General features: G+C 34.1%; 1 protein-coding gene across 1 annotated transcript; it reads left to right on the top strand.

Annotated features, from left to right (window-relative positions):
* The first annotated feature begins 12,697 nt into the window (after nucleotides 1-12,697).
* Nucleotides 12,698-13,339, top strand: LOC131633584 (BURP domain-containing protein BNM2A-like). The gene has a single exon (XM_058904283.1). It carries the CDS (start codon nucleotides 12,698-12,700, stop codon nucleotides 13,337-13,339), a length of 642 nt encoding a protein of 213 aa, XP_058760266.1.
* The last annotated feature ends 11,814 nt before the right edge of the window (nucleotides 13,340-25,153 follow it).

Here is a 25,153-nt window from a genome sequence, read left to right on the forward strand (position 1 = left end):
ACTTGTTTATGTTCACCATATAGTTACTTGTATATGTTTGCATACAAGTATACTTTGTTAGTGAATGTTGGTGAAACACGTTGAGATCGGACCAGTTCGTTATTCAAAATCTTCACTTTTCAACTTGTGAATCCAACATTCATCAATTTTCTTTTTTGGTATGATAGTAGTTGTTTGTGTTCCATACTTGTGCATATGTGTTTGTTTGTGTATATAATTGTATACTTTTGTTTTCTTTTATGATCGTATAGTTGTTGTATATATTTGTACCCGTAACGTTTGTTGAGTGGTTGGTTAGGACACTTTCTTTAGGCTTGTGCGGTGAGACGTCACCATGGCATGACGAGAGGAGGCTACTTTCCAAACACCAAAACAATAAAGGCGTCGAGCTAACGACGTAAAACAAGCGCTTGTTGGGAGGCACCCCAACGGTTGTAAAGTTTTGTTTATATTTCTGTTTATGAGGTATTTAGGTGAAGTGGTAAGTGATTGGAACAGCTGTTTCTGTTCTGATTTTTCTGGTTTTTCTGTCATCTGCTAAGCGAGCCTAGCTCCGCTAAGCGATGACAGCAAAATTTTGTCTTTCTGCTCTGTACCAGTGGGGTTCCCATTCCACTTGGTTCACTTTTTTTCCCACTTTCACCAAGACTAATTAGTAATATATATTAGTTTTGTTTTTCTAATTCTTTTATTGGTTGTTTGGATTCAAATTTTGTTCGGTAATTCGAAGATTTTTGAGGTGATTTTCCGAAGCTTGAGTGTTTCAACTTGCGGATGTATGGTAGGATTTTTTTTTGAAGTTGTATCATTCAAGGTACTCATTTATCGCTTTCTATAGCATATCATGTTTAGGAAACTTTTCATTTGTACAATTACCATACAATTCATTCTTTTGCATTACTTGCTTATTGATTGAATCACTTTAGTTCCCAAACCATAAATGTGAGGAAGCTTTCCATTGTTTACATATGCTGGAGGCCACAATCTTTGTTTTAACTGGATTTTATTATGCTTAATCTTTTGTTTATGTTGATTTTATGAAAGCATGAAAAGGATCAAGGCATTTTGTTTCATTTTGAGCACAACCACCATAACCAAATAGTCAATTCACCTTGTGAGTGTGTGATCATTTGTTAACCCTTTTGAGCCTTTTTGTCAATGTCCATGTTGTTTTTGCTAAATGCTTATCATTGAGTGTTTAGTTCTCATTTTTGCATGGATGATTGTTTCTTTGTTTTCTTGAACCCTAAACCATGATTTTTGTTATGAATTTTTACCTTGCCTTAGAAAGTAGGGAGTATTCATATGATGGTGTGGTTGAATTCAAGTTGGGGAGAGAAATGGTTGCTACTTATGTGGTTGTTGATATGAGGTTGAAAAGAAAGAAAAAAAAAAGAAAAAAATGTGAAAAGAAAAGAAAAGAAAAAGAAAGAAAAAAAAAGGAGAAAAAGTTTTGAAAAACAAAAAGAAAAGAGAAGCTAATAATTGTGCTAATAAGTATTGTGATTGGTTTGAGAAACTTGTGGTTAAGGAAGAAGTTTAATCGAGATTTTGTTGTTTGAATCTTTGGTGGATTGATCACTCCCTTAGGTTTAGGCAAGTTTTTGTTTCGATTAGCCTTAGGACTTATCCTTTGTTTGTTAACCAAGCCACATTACAACCTTGAAAAGTCCTTGTGATTCTTGCTTTTGTATCTTCAATGTGATTTTTGGATGAATGCATAATTTAATCTTTTGTTTGCAAGATTGTTGGATGAGTGTTAAAAGTCCTTCACCTTTGTGTGTTCTTCATCCATTGATGAATTTTTGCTAGGTGTGATTCATGATGTGAGCATGTATTGTGTTAGAATGTTTTGTATGCTTTTTGTGCTTAGGATTTGTTTCGTTTACATGTTGTCGTTGTAGGATAGTGGTAAGTATTTACTTTGTTTATACGTTTTTGTATTAAACCTTACATTTGTTTTTGGTTTTCAAAACTTGTTGATTCACAATTCTTTGGTTTATTACTTTCAATTCTTTGATTTATTTGACATTGTTTGAGGACAAACAAAGTTTCAAGTTGGGGAGAGTTTGATAAGTGCCAAAATATACTTATTTTGTGTATGTAAATAGTGGCACTTATCGATACTTTTGTTAATACTGTTTGAATAATTCTCCGTTTTGTGTATAAATACGTATACTTTGTGAATAGTTGTATTTTCATATACTTTTATACCATTTGCTAGTTTTTCCTTTGTTTTTATAGGTATTCATGCTTATTGGAGCCTTGAGGAATAAAGTGTCAAAGGCACGACTTCGATTTCGCAATTTTGGTGAAAGCCCGCTTAGCCACCGTCAAGCGGAATTCCAAAGACTTAAAATAAGGATGACCAAAATCATCATTTTGGTTTCCATTCATTAATTATTGGATAGAGCATTGAATAAGCTTTCCAACGCTTCGAACCGGGCGCAATTCGGAGTTACGGTTCTCGAGTTATGGCGAAAACAAAATCTGATTTTTAGCAGACTCCGCTAAGCGGAGGGGGTCCGCTGAGCGGAGCTCCAGCGGAGCAAATCAGCGTCTGGATGCAATTTTGAGCCCGCTGAGCGGAGGGGGTCCGCTAAGCGGACCTGCTAAGACAACAGCTCGTTAAAAGGGGCAAAAATCACATTTTTAGGTCATGGGTTGGGTATTTTTGAGTCCCAACACCATCAACTTCATTCTTAGATCAAAATTAGCTTAGAAAACAACTCCGGAGGTTGCATAAGGATGATCGGGGGTGGATTGAGCGTCGAACGGAGCTGACAAACCGGGAGATCTTCGGTTCATTTCTCTTCTTCTTTGTGTATTTCTCTTTGGTTGGGTTTTGTTTGTATATTTACTTGAATCTTATGTATATTTACCAATTATAATGTTATGTTTAACTTGCTTTACAAATCTGTGTTGATATTATCCTGGATTTTTGCTCTATGCTGGGGATTTGGGGTGCTTTAGAGATAAACTTCTTGAATCCTTATCTAGGATGATAATCTGTTGGTTCTGAACTCAAAAGATAGATTTAGAGCTAACATTCATTGTGGGTATCTGTTTTTAATGCTTTCGTGTTTGAGCGGCGCGCGAGAGATCGCCGACGCGAGAACACGGATGTTCTCGCGACTTCGCGTTAGAGATAATCTTAGTTGTGAGATGATCTCGTTTGTGCTCCAGAGATGGACGCTTATGTGAGAGATACGTGATGACATAGACGAGTATCGTAGGTTGAATATAATGGGTTGGTAAGTGTATGTTTGTGAAGAGTGAATATATTTACATTCCTGATAAGTTCTTTCTCTTCTAAGAATGTGTTTGTTATTCTTTCCTGTCTATATCTTTATTTACTTTTTGCTCATTCAAACCCAAGCTCGAAACCGTAGAAACTGTTGAATGGCATCTCTCCATCTCTGTGGACGATAATTCCTGGATCAATATTTCCAAATCTTGTTTGTTGCTTGCCCTATACTGCATTCAACAATATCCTAGATGAAGTCGAAGAAGAAGCAGAAGATGCTAAGGAAATTGAGGAAACTGTCGATGACTACCTATTGTCAATAGATAGGCTGAGAAGATTCATCAAGCCACCTTAGAGACTTGGGTATGCAGATCTTATAGCTTATGCCTTAATCTCTGCAAGTGAGGTTCTAGACGAAGAACCTGGAGACTATAAGGAAGTTATGAGGAGTCGAAATAAGATTGAATGCTGAAGGCCATGAATTATGAGATGAAATCTCTTTATGATAATCACACTTAGGAACTAATTAAGAAACCTGCTGGAGCAAGGTTAGTCAGTTGTAAATGGATTTTCAACGTTAAGGAAGGAGTAACGTCAAAAAGATACAAGGCAAGGTTGGTCGCAAGGGGTTTCACTCAAAAAGAAGGTGTTGACTTTAATGATGTGTTTTCTCCTCTTGTGAAGCATAAATCTATTAGAATGTTGCTTTCCATGGTGAAAAAGTTCGATCTTGAACTAGAACAGATGGATGTGAAGATTGTGTTCTTGTATGGTGATCTAGATGAAACGATCCTAATGAGGCAACCTAAAGGGTATGTCGAAAAGGGGAAGAAAGATTATGTGTGCAAGCTAAACAGATCTTTATATGGACTGAAACAATCTCCTCGACAGTGGAATAGGATATTCGACAAGTTCATGGCATGCATAAGTTTCATTAGAAGCTAGTTCGATCACTGTGTTTACTTTCGATTTCGACCTGGTAATTCATTTTTTATTTTGTTGATTTATGTGGATGATATTATCATAGAAAGCAACAATGTCGAAGATGTAATGAGGATGAAGGCTGAACTCAATAAAGAGTTTGATATGAAGGATTTGGGAGTTGCATCCAGGATTCTTTGGATTGGCATTCGAAGAGATGAAAATATTCGAAATTATGCTTATCTCAAGAGGCATACCTATAGAATATTCTTGACAAGTTTGGTATGTCGAATTCAAAGCCTTTTGTGACTCCGAAAAATCCCCAATTCAAGTTGAGTATTGATCAGTGTCCCAGTACTGATTTCAAAAAAGCATATATGAATAGCATTCCATATGTTAATATAGTAGGTTCTTTGATGTATTTTATAGTCTGCACAAGACCCAATATAGCATATGCAGTCATTTTTGTAAGTAGGTACATGGCGAATCATGGAAAGGCTCACTGGAAAGCATTAAAGTGGATTCTAAGGTACATAAACGGGTCTTTGAACAAAGTCTTAATTTATGATGGAGCCTTGAGTGAAGATAGCAAAATAGTAATCAAAGAATATGTCGACTTTGATTATGCAGGTTGTATGGAATCCAGAAAATCTATTTCGGGATATGTTTTCACGATGTTTGGCACAACAATTAATTGGAAAGCAACACTTTAGAAGGTTGTTGCTTTATCGATCACTGAAGCGGAAAATATTGCCCTCAGAAAGCAACACTTTAGAAAGCTGCATGAAGAAAGCTAGTTTGTTCTTTGATGTTATAGAGTTTGATCCAAGGTGGAGAATTATGAGAATTGGATCAAACTCTAGTGGGTCGAAGAGTAGCTGTTGCTTCAACAAGATTTATGCATGAAATCAAAGCTTGTTTGCATGTTGCTGTCGAAGTAGTGCGTGTTGTAGTCGAAGGTGTTCTAACATGTATTAGTCGAAATGCAAGGATTGTTAGTATTTCGAATTGAGCCTATTTGTTATGTCCAATTGTTTAAGTTAGCTTGTAACTTAAGTTGGTTTGTAATGGGTATTTGTGAAAAATCTCATTAGTTTATCTTGTTAGGTTTATTATAAATTACATACTAGTCTCTCATCATTGCATACGACAAATCCTAATTAAGGGTGAGAGGATTATTTTTTATTCTTGTAACACTTGTAATCTTATTTCAAAGAGAAAGTAAAGAATAGCAATTATAACCAATTCATTGTTGTTCTTCTTGTTTTCTATTGTATTCTCTATTATACTCTGTTCTTGGCATCATTTTTCACAACAAATAGTTTATCCCTTTTACGTTAATGCACGCCTTTTCAATTATATTTATATATAATTAAAAAATATAGGGATATCACTACGACTCTTTTGTAAAATCGTTGTTATACACTTGCGATTCTTTATATATATATATATATATATATATATATATATATATATATATATATATACTAAACACTACGTACCAACGCCGTCGACATCGTCGGGAAGAAGAAAACAAACCTAACACTCATTGTTGTTGTCCAGTTTGGTCTCAATGTCGCATTTGAAGAGTAACTCATCCAAAACTGTAAAATTTCGATCTGGAAATTTCTGTGGTTGTGATAGTTGTATGGTTTCGTACCAATGCAAGAGGGGTAAAGACAAAGGAAGACTATTTTGGAGATGTCCAAATTGGTGGAATGGTGAAACATGTAATTTATTTATATGGGATGATGAACAAAAGTTGGAAGATGAGAGTAGTATGATGCCAGAGTTGGAATTTGTTGGATATTTGAAGGTTATGTATACAGATTCAAAAAAGAAGAACAAGAATTTGAAGAACAACCTGAAGTCAGAGAGATTTTCTGGAAATTTGATGGTGTTATGTTTTCTTATCTCCTTTATGTTTAATATTTACTTTGTTATAAAATGCAATAGTTGAATTAGAGTATGAAATTTGAAAATGTTATGTTTTGATACATCTTTTATGTTAATATTTAAATTATTATGAAATGTAAAAGTTGAAGATGCGGTGAACTTGACAGGAATATGCAACTATTAGAAGGTTTCTTATGAGTAAGTTCATCGCAACAATTTTATTATGTGTTTTATGTATTTTGTAGTTTAAGCCGATAAGTTAAGTTGAATGTTTAAGATGATAACCTTAAGAGAATTAAGCAGATTAAAACTTCATTACATAAGACTTTCATTACATGATCAAAAACCATAATCAAATCTAAATCCTCTCGCTGAGAAAAAGTTAGACCAATCATAGCTATTCTCCTCCTCATCATCATCATCATCATCAGAATTGAAGAAAATCATCATTTGCTTTCTCAACCTTCTTATTCTTATTTTTCTTCTCCTCACTCTGAGAGGTCTCATTAGTCTAAATGCAACACCCTCTACAATAACATCTTGAATCTGAGTATGGTTTTGCATCAAAATACCCTATATAACTACATCTTAATTTAGAAGCCGATTTTGCACCACAACACCCTCTACAACTATATCTTGATTTCGAGAGTGGTTTTGCATCATAACACCCTAGTAAAATTTTGATTCTCAACATTGTGGTTGGTAGCTTAAGCAGGATAACACATGTTGATTCCTTTGAATGAAGTAGTTTTTGTTGTTTTGGTTTTCATGCTTTTACAATGTTCCTTCTGATTCTTTATCTTCTTCTCTTGGAAGTTTAAAAACCAAAGTCATCATTGTTTCTTTAATTCTATACTCTATCTTTTTTCTTGGAAGTTGGGAAGATTGCATACCTCGAACTGTTCAAATTTTGACGTACTCAATGGAATTGTGTACTTGTAATACAAGTTTTGATATCAATTCAAAATTGGTTTAGTGCTGATTCTGGAATGAAAATGTGACATTTATTAATATGAAATATCACAACGGTTAATATGAATAACCGTTGTTATAAGGCGCGCTCTTTCTAGTTTACTACGACGATCACTGAACCGTGATTGTAAGTACCGAATATACAACTACACGCTACATAACAACGCATGGTCCCCCGTGGTTATATATCTTTCCCAACCGTTGTTAACTGTCTTTTCCGTAGTAGTGAATGTAGGGTCTACTATGGAGGAGTAATGAATGAAGCACAAAGTAAAATATAGGAAGAGAATCAATTTAATATTGGTAACCAAATACCAAGGTATGCCCTTTGGTAGAAGGAAATTGAGTGTGCATCACTGCAGACCCTTTATTAACAAGATGATGGCAAAATCAAACATTGGCCTGCAAAATCAAACCCCTTATTGAGGTAATCAAATTATTTTTTGGAAATACAATTATTTATTTAGCATGATTATTATAATATTTTAAAGGTTAAAAGATAAATTAGTTTTAAAACTCCTCCCCTCCCCTCGTAAATCAAACATATATTTGATTAAATATTCTCCCTCCCCTTTTATCCTCCTCTTTTGAACCAAACATACATTTAATTAAAATAACTCCCCTCACCTCCCCTCCCTTTCTCTCTCCTTTATTAAAATTCATCATCTCTCATCCGTTGAACCAAACAGACTCGTAGTGTATCAAAGGCAATTGATTTAACCATCTAATCCACAACACTATTTTGATAAATTGACTCCGATAAATAATATTTATTATTAAAACAGAAAAGAAAAATAAAAACTCAACTAAACATTCAGAAATACTTCATAAAGAAGTTTCCACCGATCGTTAGTGGGTTCAGTAGTGATTGACGTCAAACTTCATAGGGAAGACCACGATTTGATCCCTGTAACTGCGATCGAAAGAAGGTGCCAAAACTGGCCTCTGAACCAGATTAGACGGTCCATTGAATCGGATATTGGTAGTGAAAACCAAATCTCACGCAAGCGAAAACCTCTAGAAATATTCCTCCTCCTCTCTCAAACACGACAAGATTTTTATTCCTCATCCCTCTCACATGAATCTTAACACTTCTCCCTTTGCTACTCCTTCCACGTACGCAACTGTTCCTTCTCCCATCTCTCACTAAATTCACCACCACGGTTCTGCATTCAGCTGGAAGGATTCATAAATCCTTAGTGTTCTAGATTATCAATGTGGACACAAGTGTAAGGGAAAACAAGTCTACATCTTTGATTAACACTTTGAAATTGCGGCTCCTTATCAGGTTATAATACTTTTGCCTATAAATTGAATTTCTCGAGTAATGTTTCAATGAATTGGTTTATGCTACTATGCTGAGGTTTGATCTCTTCTTATTAGATTTTGAAGAAAATGAGTTTTTAGTGTGTTTTAAGTGTTTATTTTGGTCGCTCTAAAAAATAGTTATGTTTTTTTATTTAAAAAGATCCATTATGTATATTGCAGTAGATATTTCTTGTTAATTCCTATGCATTTTTAATTTATTATCTTAGAGAAAAAACGCTCATAAAGTGTGACCTATATTTTTTAGAGAGTGAAGACTCATTTTGATCCCTCACAAAACCTACACAACTCAAATTTGTCATCTAAAAAAAAGTATCCGATTTAATCCCTTACAAAATATAACCGGGTCATATTAGTCCTTCTATTAATATTTTTTTCGAACCGTTTTTTTTAAATACTAAATTAATTTTATTTTTTACTTTCGATTTTATTTTTAAACAATTCAAATTTTAAAATATCAAAAAAGATAAAAATTGTTTTGAGAAAGAATCGAACTCAAGACATTTAAGCCACATCTTATGCCTTTACCACTATGCCAACGTACACTACTGACAAATAATTCACATGATTTATAGTAATATTAAACAATTCTAAATTTAAAATAAAAAATAAAAAATAAAAAATTAGTACCCATGAGGTCTCAAACTCAAGTACCTTCAAATTTAATGATAGTCACTTCACTGTAAATATGAAAAATGATCTAAGAGCGGGTGAATCAGTTAGATTAATCGGTATTATTGAATTTTTCTCGATTATGAATGTTAGTAATGTTGTTCTTATTTTTTCCGAAATTGTTATAATAGTTTTAAAAAAAATCAGAACATTGTTAACATTCATTATCTAGACATTTAAGCCACATCTTATGCCTTTACCACTATGCCAACGTACACTACTGACAAATAATTCACATGATTTATAGTAATATTAAACAATTCTAAATTTAAAAAAATAAAAAATTAGTACCCATGAGGTCTCAAACTCAAGTACCTTCAAATTTAATGATAGTCACTTCACTATAAATATGAAAAATGATCTAAGAGCGGGTGAATCAGTTAGATTAATCGGTATTAGTGAATTTTTCTCGATTATGAATGTTAGTAATGTTGTTCTTATTTTTTCCGAAATTGTTATAATAGTTAAAAAAAATCAGAACATTGTTAACATTCATTATCGAGAAAAATCCACTAATATCAATTAATTTAATTCATGCAACCCCTCTTAGATTACTTTTCATATTTACAATAAAGTGACTACTATTTAATTTGAAGGGACTTGGGTTTGAGACCCAGTAGGTACCAAAATTTATGTTTCTTGTTTTAAATTCAGAATTGTTTAATATTACTATAAATCATGTCAATTATTTGTCATCAATGTATGTTGACACAGTGGTAAAGACATAGGCTGTGACCTAAATGTCTTGAGTTCAATTGGACTAATTTGAGTTCTGTAGTTTTTGTGAGGGACCAAAATGAGTTTTTACTCGTTTTTAGATATCTACCGCAAAATACATAATGTACTTTTTTTAAAGATAATCTTTGTAAAAGAAATACAATAAAAACTTTTGAATGACTTGGGACAAAAAAAAAAGTTGTAAGATGTATGTCCGGCCGTTATTTTATGCAACTTTAAAAAAAATTATAAATCATAGTTGAAAAAAGATTTAAATTGAACCAATGCATTTGAAAATTATTCTTCATTAATATAGTTGAAAGAATAAATACCATATATAAATAATAGTTTTTCACTCCTTTGAATAAAAAGTAATTTTGTTTAAAAGCTATTAAAAATAACTATTTCATTTTCACAGATATCAAGCGTGATACGATTTGCATTATTGGAGATTATTGTATTTGTACTAGTCAACTAGTGTCTTACCCGTGCGTTCGCACGGGTACCCGTCGTTTTCGCGCATTGTGATTGAGAAAAATAAAAGATATTAGTAAAAGATTAAGTTTTGGGTAAAATTAAAAAAGTTATAAAAATAGTAATATTTTATTTAACAAATTATAATGAAGGAAAAGTTTTAAAATCGCAAATTCACGAATTATAATGAAGAAATATTCAATCAAATTATATAATTCAATTAGTGATAACTATTAGCCCAATCTCAAACTATCAGCTAAGGAGAATCGATTATTTTTTGCTAGCTAAGGAGAAAATTAATTATTTTGGCTCAATTATAACTACAAACTATCAACCCAATCTCAAACTATCAGCTCTGTCTTATAGGCCAATGAGAAACCACTACAAACTCCATTTATAATAATGATTCATTCAAAATGCATAATTAATAGAAAAATACTTTGACCAGTTACTTCATGTTCCCGTTAATATTCATTATTTTGATAAGTAACTTCGTATTCCCGTTAATATTTCAAATTTCTTCCCGTTAATTTTCAAAATTTTGATCAGTAACTTCATGTTCTTGTTAATATTCATTATTTTGATCAGTAACTACTTGTTCCCGTTAATATTCATTATTTTGATCAATAAGTTCGTGTTCCCGTTAATATTCCAAATTCGTTTCCGTTAATATTCAAAAAAATTATCAGTAACTTAATGTTCCTGTTAATATTCAATATTTTGTCAATAACTCCGTGTTCCCGTCAACATTTATTATTTTGATTAGTAACTTTGTGTTCCCGTTAATATTCAAAATTTGTTCCTGTTAATTTTTAAAATTTGGATAGTAACTTAATGTTTTCGATAATATTCAAAATTTTGATCATTAACTTTGTGCTCCCGTTAATATTTAATATTTTAATCAATAACTCCGTGCTCCCGTTAATATTCAATATTTTGATCAGTAACTCCGTGTTCCCACTAATATTCAATATTTTGATCAATAAACTTCATTTCCCATTAATATTCAATATTTTGACCAGTAACTTCATGTTCCCCTTAATATTTAATATTTTGATCAGTAACTTTGTGTTCTCGTTTATATTCAATATTTTGTTCAGTAACTTCATGTTTCCGTTAAAATTCAATATTTTGATCAATAGCTTCAAGTTCCCATTAATATTCATTATTTTGATCACTAACTTCGTGTTTCTGTTAATGTTTCAAATTTGTTCCTGTTAATATTCAATAGTTTGATTAATAACGCCATGTTTCCGTTATTATTCAATATTTTTAGCAATAACTCCATGTTCCCGTTAATATTATATACTTTGCTCTGTAATTTAATACTCACGTTAATATTCAATATTTTGATTACTAACTTCATGTTCTCGTTAATATTCAATATTTTGATTAATAACTTCATGTTCCCGTTAATATTCAATATAGTTTGATCAATAACTTTGTTTTCCCGTTAATATTCAATAGTTTGATCAATAACTTCGTGTTCTCGTTAATATTCAATATTTTGATCAGTAACTTTATGCTCTTGTTAACATGTCATTTTTTATCAGTAACTTCATGTTTCCGTTAATATTCAATACATTTAATATTTTGATCAGTCGTCTACAAGGCCTCCGATGTAACCAAACAGGCCAACTACATCTACAAGTCCTCCGATGTAGCCAAACAGCCGAACTACATCTACAAGGCCGCCAATGAAGCCAAACAATTGAACTACATCTATAAGGCCGCTAGTGAAGCCAAACATTCGAACACAAGGCCTCCGATGTAACCAAACAGGCCAACTACATCTACAAGTCCTCCGATGTAGCCAAACATCCGAACTACATCTACAAGGCCGCCAATGAAGCCAAACAATTGAACTACATCTATAAGGCCGCTAGTGAAGCCAAACATTCGAACTACGTCTACAAGGCCTTTGATGAAGCCAAACAACCCAACTACATCTACAGGGCCTCCGATGTAGCCAAAGAGGCCAACTACATCTACAAGGCCACTAATGTAGCCAAACAACCCAACTACATCTACAAGGCCACCGATGAAGCCAAACTACCTAACTACATCTACAAGGCCAACGATGAAGCCAAACAACCCAACTACATCTACAAGCCCACCGATGAAACCAAACATCCCAACTACATCTACAAGACCACCGATGAAGCCAAACAACCCAACTACATTTACAAGACCACCAATGAAGCCAAACAACCCAAATATATTTACAAGATCACCGATGCAATCAAACAACCCAACCCCAACTACATCTATAATACTATCGATGTTGCCAAACAAACTAATTACATTTATAAGACTACGGATGAAGCCAAACATCCCAATTACATCTATAAGACTATTGATGAAGCCAAACAACTCAATTATCTAGAAGATTCTCCTTCAAACAACTTTGATCATTCATAAGCCTTTAAGATAGGATTTTTCAATATGGGTGATCTTCATGTTGGAAATGTGATGACCCTCCAATTTCCTATCCAAGAGGTTTCTAATTTCCTTCCAAGAGAAGAGGCTAACTCAATTCCTCTCTCAATTTCACAGCTCCCAAATGTTCTCCAACTCTTATCACTCCATGAAGATTCTCCTCAAGCAAAATCCATGAGAGAAACACTTGAGCAATGTGAAGGAGAAGCAGTCATACGAGAGACCAAAATATGTGCCAACTCTGTAGAGTCCATGCATGAATTTGTTAACACAATAATTGGTCCAGAAACCAAGTATATTGTTCTTACTACCAGCAACCCATCACCCTCAGCCACCCCTCTTCAAAAATACACCATTATGGGAATATCACATGATATTAATGCTCCTATATGGGTATCTTGCCATCCCCTACCACATCCTTATGCCATTTACTATTGCCACTACATAGCTACAGGAACTAGAGTGTTTAAGGTCTCACTGGTAGGTGATGTGAACGGAGATAAAATGGAAGCTCTTGGTGGTATGTGTCATTTGGATACATCTGATTGGAATCCAAATCATATGATATTCAAGAAACTAAGAGTCAATCCTGGGAAGGATACTCCCGTGTGTCACTTCTTTTCTATAAATCATCTTTTGTGGGTTCCACCACAGTCTTCAAAAGCCACCATGTGAAGTGAGTTGATCCATCTTGTTCGACATGTATAATAAAGGTTGGCCAGAGTTGTCAATATGCAGAATCTATTATTATTATTATTATTATTATTATTATTATTATTGTTGTTATTATTATTATTATTATTATTATTATTATTATTATTATTATTATTATTATTATTATTATTATTATTATTATTATTATTATTATTATTATTATTATTATTATTATTATTATTATTATTATTATTATTATTATTATTATTATTATTATTATTATTATTATTATTATTATTATTATTATTATTATTATTATTATTATTATTATTATTATTATTATTATTATTATTATTATTATTATTATTATTATTATTATTATTATTATTATTATTCATGATTATGATTATTATTATTATTATTATTATTATTATTATTATTATTATTATTATTATTATTCATGATTATGATTATTATTATTATAATTATTATTCATGATTGTGGGTTATGCCAATTTGCTATTTGTGTGTGTTGTAACTTGTTTTGTGCATAAATAAAATATGTGTGCTTGTTAATGTTTATGTGTGTGGGAAAAACGTTGCAAAACATAAGCAAAAAATGAAAACTTAGATCTTTTACAACCTTTAAATAGTAATATTAATTAAATTTATCTACTAAAAAATGAATAACTATTTAATACTATAAAAGACTAGAGGTATCCCAAAACCTAAAAAATATATAAGTAAATAAAAAATGAATACAATACAGAATAAATGATTATAATAATAAAACTAATTTTGTGTCGCTAATGAAAATTGATTACTAAATGTTTCTAAGTAATAAAATTTATAAATATGTATCCACATAAATTGTTTTATTTAACAAAACGACTTGCATTCTATTGAAAGTAAAATGGGGGTTTTCAAAATTTATTTGAGAAAATAATAAATAAAATTGTTGAAAAACTTGATCAGATTGACTGTGATTAGATTTTATTCGAATCCTATAAATGTCACTGTTGATGACTATATTTATTTGTATAAAATGTATTTAGCATGTGTTGCACCCCAAAATTTTCTCTCCTATTTTTTCGTCTAACTGGCTTAGGCTTCTCTTTCATACGCATCTCTCTACTAGGTCATCTAACATATCATACATCATTAACCAATAATTTAACATTAGATCAAGAATCATGAAGCAAACTGAGGTCTCATATAGGTCTCGGCACAAGCTTATTTATTTCTTTAAAAGAATGCTTGATACTCAAACAGAAGATTGGTCCAGTCTCGAAAAGGACTTGATCATGTGGTTCCTGTACAAAGATCATCAGTGAGGTTAATGTTTATATTGCGGTTCATTACTTCAAGGTCTCATTTGTCTCGCATTACCATTCAAGGTTTGGTTCATCTGGTTACTTGGGATACGAGCTATTTGTTTAAGGCTTGATTAAAAGAGTGTGGATTCATTCATTTGGAGTTTATATTGGGCCATTTTCAAGTTTGAAAGCCAATGACTAAAACTTTGACTTTTGGTCATAATTAACCATAGAAGGTTGACTTTTGGACCAAGGACCATACTAAGTTGTCTTGAGCTTTCATCTCATTGATATTATGTGAGTCAGTAATGCAAGACGAGAAAAAGGTTGAAATTCAAATGGAAGTAGTGAAGAAAAAAAGAATTCAAAGATAGTTTAAAAGAAAAGGACCACCTCATTACAATTTCAAAGTCCATTACAAAAGTTCAATCCATGTCACATATTGTACAAGAAATTCTTTACAAAATTATACAAGAAAAAAATCAACCTCTATTCATCACTTCCACCATCAATCCATTCATCTTTCATATCCACGTACATAGACTCACAATCAATCATAAATTGTAGACTAACCTACGGACAGTACATGTTCAAGCTCATTATCCATTACAAAATCCAATCTCATTTACATTATACTAGCTACTGCATTGAACCATCAATCATCACTTCAACCATCAATCCATTCATCTTTCATATCCACGTACATAGACTCACAATCAATCATAAATTGTAGACTAACCTACGGACAGTACATGTTCAAGCTCATTATCCATTACAAAATCCAATCTCATTTACACTATACTAGCTACTGCATTGAACAGAAAGATTGCTACTAGACTTTTTCTTCTAAACTCGACTTCGTCATGCTTTCAAGAGTGCTACCATGCTAATGGTTTTGTCCAAAATCATCACATATGACCTGCATAAAAGATAACCAGTTCAGGTCCCTACACTTGCTAATTTTAACCTACAACAATCAACCACAATTCCAATTTCAAACCATAATATCAATACATAAGTCAGCCCCATTCTAAACCAGAATATAACGTGAACACATTCCAAAACTGAACCATACAAAATACTTTCATCAAAATCCAAGACTTATCATAGCAAGTCGCACGTCTTAAATTCTACACAAACTTCATAAGTCCATAAGCCATGTGTAACGCCCCAATTTCGATATTTATTTTATTACATATTTATTGGTGTATTTGGTGCTTAAATTGATATTTTAATCATTATTATATTAATTTGTTAATTTAACTATAATATAATAATAGGGTGATTTAATTAAATTAGACTAGGTGTGTGATTAGTAGTGGGGGAGGGTGTGTACTAAGCCCAGTAGCAATTTAATAATTAGTAATGTCTTAATAAAAATAATAAGGAATTAAGAGGAAAAAGGGAGATTAGTGAACATTGGTAAAAGAACGTGAAATTCAGAGAAGAGGATAGGGCAAGAGATAGAAGAACTCCACCATTGTTAAAGAAAATCAAGCTTCAATCTAAGGTAAGGGGGAATGTGTTCTTTAAATGGTGACTTAAGCATAAGAGGGTAGTGGGGGTTCCTTCCCCTCTTTAGGTTTCATAATTGATAATTTGATTTCTTCCTTGATGTGTGAATTGGTTTGATTTGTATGTTGTTCTTCATGACTAATAATGTTGTATAATTTCTGGACGAAATTCTATTTTGAATTGATGAATTATAATGTGGATTTGAAGGTTGGTTGAGTGGTTGTTATGTTCATAATAGGGACTGAATCTGAATGTAAAACTGTCCAATTTGTTGAGTAGAAATTGAGTTGTTATCAGGTGAAATTGATGTAGAATAATAGGTTAATGAATCTAGATGAAAGGTATGAGTTAATAGGTAAAAATATGTTGTTTTAGACCTGAAATCGCAGACTGGAAGTGATGAAAACGAGCTGAAAACGAACTGGTGCGATTGGAGAATTATGGGTTCACGCTGGTGTTTCGCGTATGATACGCGTATGGGGTTGGTCCATACGCGTATGAGGGACGAGCCCAGGGGCTATACGCGTATGGTACGCAGGCCTGTCCCAACACAGTGCAACCTTCTGGTGGAACACGTATGGTACGCGTATGGAAGGGAGGCCATACGCGTATGGGAATGTGATACGCGTATGGGAGGAGTTTTAGTGCAAATCTGGTTCTGGTGGTACGCGTATAGGACGCGTATGGGCAAGGGGCATACGTGTATGGGCTAGCTGTACGCGTATGGTCAGGCTAGTGTGCAGAATTTCCCGTTTTTGTGATTTTTCTTCCGATTCTTGAGTGAGATAAACACCTTTCTGAGTTCCCTTGATTAGTAAGACTTAAGTAGATATATGAAGACTATAAAAGTTATACTTTGGACATAATATGTTGTGGTAAGATTAATGTTGATTGTTGTGAATTTTGATTATAAGAAAATGAATCATCTTTGCATGTTGTTGAACAAGTTGATAGCCTAATGGTGATGAGTTGAAGGCTGATGCCTTGCGATGTTGGATTGTGTTGGTTGGATGTCCATGTTGCATACATATGTCGTTGAGGGCTTATGCCCTGTTGTTGGCCTGGATTGGCACTGTTGAGGGCTTCTGCTCTGTTGGTACCACATGCATGTAGTGTCGATAGTTGCATTTCATGTCACCTAATTGATTGTTAATGTCATATATCATTGTTGTTGTGTGTTTGATGGTGTGAGAATCCGTTGTGATTGTTGTTTGTATGTGGTGTAAATACTACTCCTTAGCATGTGATATTTCACCGTATATTTATTGAATGTAGTTCTCACCCCTTTTCTGTTGTTGCATCTGTGCGTCTTCGGAAGTACAGATAACCAGGTACCAGAGTAATGCTTGGACTTTCGAGTGTTACCTGATCGAGTCTTAGGAGTCCCTCTGATACGTAACACGGAAGTTTTAGGATGCGCTATGTTTTTGATTTCTTTTCAGCTATTTGTTAATTGTTACGTATCTTGATTTTGACATTATTGTTGGACCACCTATTTAGTGGAGATGATTTATTTGTTGAGGCCTTAGTGCCATGAGGACTAATAAGCTGTTTTAAATTCCGCTGCGGTGTTAGATTTACTTTAATGAAAACTTATTAAATGAAGCGATGCTTTTTACGGATTCTTAGAAGATGTGACATCCTACTCGTATTACTCTGATCATTTATGTATTTATTATCCTGAGAGTGTTCGGGGTAAGAAAGAAATTCAGTTCCTCAAACTGAAACAGGGGAACATGTCAGTGACTGATTATGCTGTGAAGTTCACTGAATTGGCCAAATTTTATCCATATTTTGATGGAGAGGGTGCAAAATTTTCAAAGTGCATCAAGTTTGAGAACGGGTTGCGCTCTGAAATCAAGAAGGCTATAAGGTATCAGCAAATCCGCATTTTTCCTAACTTGGTAGACAGTTGCAGAATTTTCGAGGAGGATAATGCTGCTCATTATAAGATTGTCAGTGATAGAAGAGGCAAGCAGAATCAACAACGTGGTAAGCCTTATGATGCTCTAGCTGGCAAGGGCAAAAAGAGGGTTGCCCCGGGCCAGAGGACAAGTGGGGGAGGTTAGGAGAGATAACGTGAAATTTGAAAAGATTTGCAAAGTTACCTAGGGCGGTGTATCATCACTGCATGCATGCTTATCCCTTCAGAATGAACACGTGGTCATCATCTGGAATAGCTGGTGACAGTTGTATTGCTTTAACAAAAATTCTGGATCATACTTAGACATATGAAATGTTAGCAATAACAGAATCAGAGTATCTAAATGATCAACATATCCAGAACATCTGATAAGAAAATAAATACACATTTCAAATCTAATCCATATATCAGATCTTCTAATCCTTTCATTCTGGGCATAAATCCATACTGATATTCTTCAGAATGAACCTAAACCTATCTTCAGCAAGGGGTTTTGTAAAGATATCAGCCCACTGATGTTCTGTATCCATAAAGTTTAAAGAAAGAACACCCTTCTGAACATAGTCCCTAATGAAGTGATGTTTAATCTAAATATGTTTAGCTTTAGAATGTGAAATTGGATTCTTAGATAAACAAATAGCAGAAGTATTATCACAGAATATAGGAATGTTACTCTCATATATCTGATAGTCTTCTAGCTGACTTTTCATCTAGAGCATCTGTGTACTGCATCCAGCAGCAACAACATATTCTGCTTCTGTAGTTGAGAGTGCAATGGTAGCTTGCTTCTTGCTGTACCAGGAGATCAGGTGACTACCCAGAAACTGACAGCTTCCAGAAGTACTTTTCTTTTCAACTCTATCTCCAGCGTAATCAGCATCACAATATCCTACTAATTTGTATTCTTCAGATCTTCTATAGACTAAACCAACATTAGTAGTACCTTTCAGATACCTAAGAATTCTCTTAACAGCAGTTAAGTGAGATTCTCTAGGATCTGATTGGAATCTAGCACACAAGCATACACTGGATAAAATATCAGGTCTAGAAGCAGTAAGATATAGAAGAGATCCTATCATACCTATGTAGATCTTCTTATCTACCTTCTTGATTACCTCATCCTTACCTAATACACACGTTGGATGCATTAGAGTCTTTGCTTCTTTGCTTTCAGCCAGATTGAACTTCTTCAGATGTTCTTTGACATACTTGGTTTGATGAACATAAGTTCCTTCAGAAGTTTGACTGATCTGAATGCCTAGGAAGTATTTTAGTTCTCCCATCATGCTCATCTCATATTCTGCCTGCATAGACTTAGCAAACTCCTTTCCAAGTGTAGCATTAGATGTTCCAAATATGATATCATCAACATAAATTTGGCAAATTAAAATATCCTTTTTAAAGGTTTTACAGAAGAGAGTTGTGTCTACTTTTCCTCTAGTGAAACCATTATCCAGAAGGAAAGAACTTAATCTTTCCTACCAAGCTCTGGGAGCTTGCTTCAAACTGTATAATGATTTCTTAAGTTTGAAAACATGTTCAGAAGACTTAGAGTCTTCAAAACCAGGAGGTTGGTGGACATAAAATTCTTCATCTATATAACCATTTAGAAAGGCACTCTTAACATCCATCTGATACAGAGTAATGTTGTTCTGAGTGGCAAAAGAAATTAATAAACGAATAAATTCTAACTTGGCCATTGGTGCAAAGGTTTCTGTATAGTCAATACCTTCTTGCTGACTATAACCCTGAGCAACCAGTCTGGCTTTGTTTATTATGACTTCACCTTTCTTACTCAGCTTGTTTCTGAAGACCCATTTTGTTCCAATGATGTTAAATCCTTTAGGTCTTGGAACCAGATCCCAGACATCATTACTTGTAAACTGATTAAGCTCTTCTTGCATGTCAATTATCTAGTCAGCATCTTCCAGAGCTTGATCAACAGAAGTTGGCTCAATCAAAAATACTAGACCAAATTGACATTTTGCATTGTTCTTCAGGAATGCTCTTGTTCTGATGGGATCATCTTTCTTTCCAATGATTACATCTTCTGAATGAGCAGAGTTGAGTCTAGAAGATCTTATGAGTGTTGGCTCTTCAGATATTCTGAGATTCTCCAAAGACGCTGCAACTTGATCTTCTGCATCATTCTTTCCTTTGGGTTCTTCGTGATCTGAGTTAGATATATCTATATGTACAAAATTCTCAAACTGCTTTGGCTTTTCATTGCCAAGCTTATCATCAAATATGATATTGATTGATTCTTCAACTACCAGAGTTTCAGTATTGTATACTCTGTAGCCTTTTGAGCGTTCAGAATATCCAAGTAGAAAACACTTCTGAGCTTTAGAATCAAACTTATTCAGATGATCTTTAGTATTCAGAATATAGCATACACATCCAAATGGATGGAAATAAGAAATGTTGGGCTTTCTGTTCTTCCACAATTCATAAGGAGTCTTATTTAGAATAGGTCTTATAGAGATTCTATTCTGAATATAACACGCTGTGTTAATTGCCTCTGCCCAGAAATGCTTAGCCATATTTGTCTCATTGATCATGGTTCAGGCCATTTCTTGTAGAGTCCTATTCTTTCGTTCTACAACTCCATTTTGCTGTTGAGTTCTAGGACAAGAGAAATCATGGGAAATACCATTTTCTTTGAAATAAATTTCAAAGAATCTGTTCTCAAATTCACCACCATGATCACTTCTGACTTTTATGATTTTGCATTCCTTTTCAGATTGAATCTGAGTACAGAAGTCAAAGAACACAGAATGTGACTCATCCTTGTGTTTTAAGAACTTTACCCATGTCCATCTGCTATAGTCGTCTACGATGACTAATCCATATTTCTTCCCTTTGATTGATGCTGTTTTGACTGGGCCAAAAAAAATAATGTGCAAAAGTTCTAGCGGCCTAGAGGAAGAGACAACATTTTTATACTTGAATGCAGGTTTTGAAAACTTCCCTTTCCGACCTGCTTCGCAAAGAGCATCTGATTTATATTTCAGATTAGGGAGTCCTCTGACCAGATTAAGTTTGTTAATCTGAGAAATCTTTCTCAAACTAGCATGACCTAATCTTCGGTGCCAGACCCACTGCTCTTCACTAACAGACATAAGGCAAGTAACCTTTTGATTCTTAAGATCTGAAAGATCAATCTTATAAATGTTGTTCTTTCTCTTGCCTGTAAATAGGATTGAGCCATCCTTCTGACTGATAGCTTTACAAGACTTTTGATTAAAGATTATGTCATAACCATTGTCACTTAATTGACTTATGGACAATAAGTTATGAGCTAATCCATCTACTAAAAGAACATTAGTTATAGAGGGAGAATTACCAATGCATATGGTTCCAGAGCCAATGATTTTGCCCTTCTGGTTCCCTCCAAACTTTACTTCTCCAGCAGATTTAAGTTCCAGGCTTTGGAACATAGACCTTCTTCCCGTCATGTGTCGTGAGCACCCAGAGTCCAGGTACCATGACATGTTTACCTTTGTCTTTTGAGCCTTGAAGGAGATCTGCAACAAGAATTATCTTTTCCTTAGGTACCCACATTCTTTTGGGTCCTTTTGGGTTAGTCCTTCTCAAGTTCTGATTGAACTGAGATTTAGCATGAGGTTTAACATAAGATTTTCTAGATTGTGTAGCAACATATTTCTTGGTGTGTGTTATGTGGAAACTCTTAGAGTGAGATGTGTGCTTAATATCATGAGAATGGCCATAATTGAACTGTTCATACAAAGGTTTGTATTTGATAATCATCTCATCAACTGGTTCAAGTTTATATGGGGTTTCACCCTCAAAGCCTATGCCTATTCTCTTGTTTCCACTTACACCATATATCATAGAGGCTAGCTGACTTCTACCTATACCTCTAGATAAGAACTTTCTAAAGCTTAAGTCATATTCCTTAAGAATATTATTTCTACTTGGAATAGACTTTTCTGAACTTGAAGATGATTCAATATCTTTGGTTAATTTTAAAACTTTTTTCTTAAGTTCAGAATTTTCTACTTCAAGCCTCTTAGTTTCAAATTCAAAGAGCTTTTTAAGCTTTTTGTATTTGATACTAAGTTGACTTTTAACTTCCAGGAGTTCAGATAAACTGGAAACAAGGTCTTCTCTAGTAAGTTCAGAAAATACCTCATCAGAGTCTGAATCAGAAGTAGACTCTTCACCAGCATCAATTGTTGCCATCAGTGCTATGTTGGCCTGCTCATCTTCAGAGTCTGACTCTTGATCAGAAAATTCTGAGTCATCCCAAGTAGCCATTAGGCCTTTCTTCTTTTCAAATCTTTTCTTGGGATTTTCCCTCTGAAGCTTTGGACATTCATTTTTGTAGTGTCCAGACTCTTTACATTCATAGCACGTCCCTTCTTTTTGCTAGATCTTCTGTGCTCAAAAGATTCTCCCTTCTCAGGTCTTTTGAAGTTCTTGAACTTTCTCTGCTTGCTTTTCCAGAGTTGATATACTCTTCTGGATATTAGAGATAGTTCATCTTCTTCTTCTTCTGACTCTGACTGGTCAGATTCTTCTTCTTCAGCCTGAAAAGCGTTAGTGCATTTTTTATTATTAGATTTTAATGCAATAGACTTACCTTTCTTCTGAGGTTCATTTGCATCCAACTTAATCTCATGACTCCTCAGGGCACTGATCAGCTCCTCAAGAGACACTTCATTCAGATTCTTGGCAATCTTGAATGCAGTCACCATGGGTCCCCATCTTCTGGGTAAGCTTCTGATGATCTTCTTTACATGATCAGCTTTGGTGTAGCCTTTATCTAGCACTCTCAATCCAGCAGTCAGAGTCTGGAACCTTGAAAACATTGCTTCAATGTTCTCATCTTCCTCCATCTTGAATGCTTCATATTTCTGGATTAGAGCTAGAGCCTTTGTCTCCTTTACTTGAGCATTACCCTCATGAGTCATCTTTAAGGATTCAAAGATATCATGAGTTGTTTCTCTATTTGTTATCTTCTCATACTCAGCATGAGAGATAGCATTTAACAATATGGTCCTTGACTTGTGATGATTCTTAAACTCTTTCTTTTGGTCATCACTCATAGCTTGTCTTGGAATATTGACTCCACGGGTGTTTACAAGATGTGTGTAACCATCCAACACTAAGTCCCATAAGTCACCATCTTTACAAAAAAAGTAACTTTCAAGTCTATCCTTCCAATACTCAAAATTTTCACCATCAAAGACAGGTGGTCTATTGTAACCATTGAAGCTACTGCTTCCATTGTTACCATTGTTATTCTGTTCAGGACGAGTAGATGAAGTTATTTCAACCATTTTGACTTTGTGTTTTTCTACCTGAATCTTTTTCAACACGGTTAAGTGCTTGCACCTAGAACCGGCGCTCTGATGCCAATTGAAGGAGTGAAAAACACTTAGAAAGGGGGAGATTGAATAAGTGTAACTCAAAAACTTGGAAGATAAAAACAATGAACACAATTATTTTTATCCCGGTTCATTGTTAACCAAACTACTCCAGTCAACCCCTGACAAGGTGATTTACCGCAATTGAGGATTTAATCCACTAATCCAACTGATTACAATGGTTTTCCACTTAGATACCCTCTAAGTCTTCTAGAGTTTACAGATCACAACTTGATAACTCTAGGAAATCCTTTTACAATCAATGTAAAAATAAATTTTTACAAGAGTTTAGATTGCTTCTAATAAAGCTGTAATCACACAAAGTGATATTTCTCTTAAGTTCTAATTCTTAACACTCACTAAGATATTACAAAGATGTGAGGTTGAAGATGAAGTTCTTTTTTCTTTTCAGTTTGACAGCGTTTTTGTAAGTTTGCGCAAGAGTTGTATGATGCTTCTGAATGGAACTTCTATATATAGGCGCTTGAGAGGAAATGACCGTTGGGAGCATTTAATGCTTTGCGTGAATAGTACAACGCTGCATTTAATGTTTCACACTTTTGTCAACTACCTCGAGTCATGCTTTTGCTACTTTTACTGACTTTGCCTTTTGTAGCTTCTAACGTTCCTTTTGTCAGTCAGAGATTTGACGTTATAGCTTTTTCATCTTGTACTTTCTTCTGAACTCAGAATATGTTGAATAGACATTTGAATTTCAGAGTCTCCAGCTTTGGTGTAGATGCAACTTCTGTCTTCAGACTTTGAAGTGCTTTGAGCGTGATACCATCAGAGCTTCAGAGCTTGTACTTCTGACTGCCATCTTCTGATGCTTTCCAGTTCACGTTCTGATTCTGCAGGACCATCTTCTAATGTCTTGCCAGACAATGTTCTGATGAAGCCATCCATAACTTCTGGGTCAGTGCTTCTGAACGCTAATTTGTGCATCTCTTTTATACTTTTCCTGAAATGGAAAACATAAAGGATTAGAGTACCACATTGTCTTATACAAAATTCATACTTAATGTTATCATCAAAACTAAGAATATTGATCAGAACATTTCTTGTTCTAACATTTCTTCTTGTAGATAGACTTCTTCACTCTTGAACCGCGGTTCCTTGTATGAAGCAGCTAACTCCTCATGAGTTATTTCTTCATTGTAGAGGTTTACATCAAAAGCATACTTTCATGTCTTGACAGATACAAAATCAAGATTACTATCCTGATCAGATCAAGAATTAGAAAGCCCCTTAAGTTGTTTCTTGAAGTAGGTAGGGAATTCCACTATAGCAAGTCCAAAGCCTTCACATATATTGCACTGAATACTTTCACTTTAGATCCAACTTTACTTTGATCATCAAGGATCTTGATGATTTTATGGATGATGTTCTTGACATCTGGCCTTGACCTTCTATTCACTTTCCCATAACCTGATTGAAATGCATAATCGCATTAAAATAACCCTTTTAATGCCATTCACTTTCCTACAGAGTTGGAGACAAAAGCCATTCTTTTGTTCTATTATTTTGAATTGTCATTCTAAAATAGCTCACAAAAATGAAGTTCCCCAACAAGTTAACTACTCTCATGATCTTGATATCTCGAGCTTCATCAATGGTTGTCACTTTCAAGTCCAATATCTTGGGTAGAGACCTGAGTATCTTCGTCCGGATCAACCTTTCTTCTGGAC

This window comes from Vicia villosa, unplaced genomic scaffold, assembly GCF_029867415.1.
Source record: "Vicia villosa cultivar HV-30 ecotype Madison, WI unplaced genomic scaffold, Vvil1.0 ctg.001143F_1_1_3, whole genome shotgun sequence".
In the NCBI taxonomy this organism is placed as follows: domain Eukaryota; kingdom Viridiplantae; phylum Streptophyta; class Magnoliopsida; order Fabales; family Fabaceae; genus Vicia; species Vicia villosa.

Bases quoted from the DNA above. Each gene is read 5' to 3' on its own strand.
- LOC131633584 (XM_058904283.1), top strand. From the start codon at position 12,698: ATGACCCTCCAATTTCCTATCCAAGAGGTTTCTAATTTCCTTCCAAGA.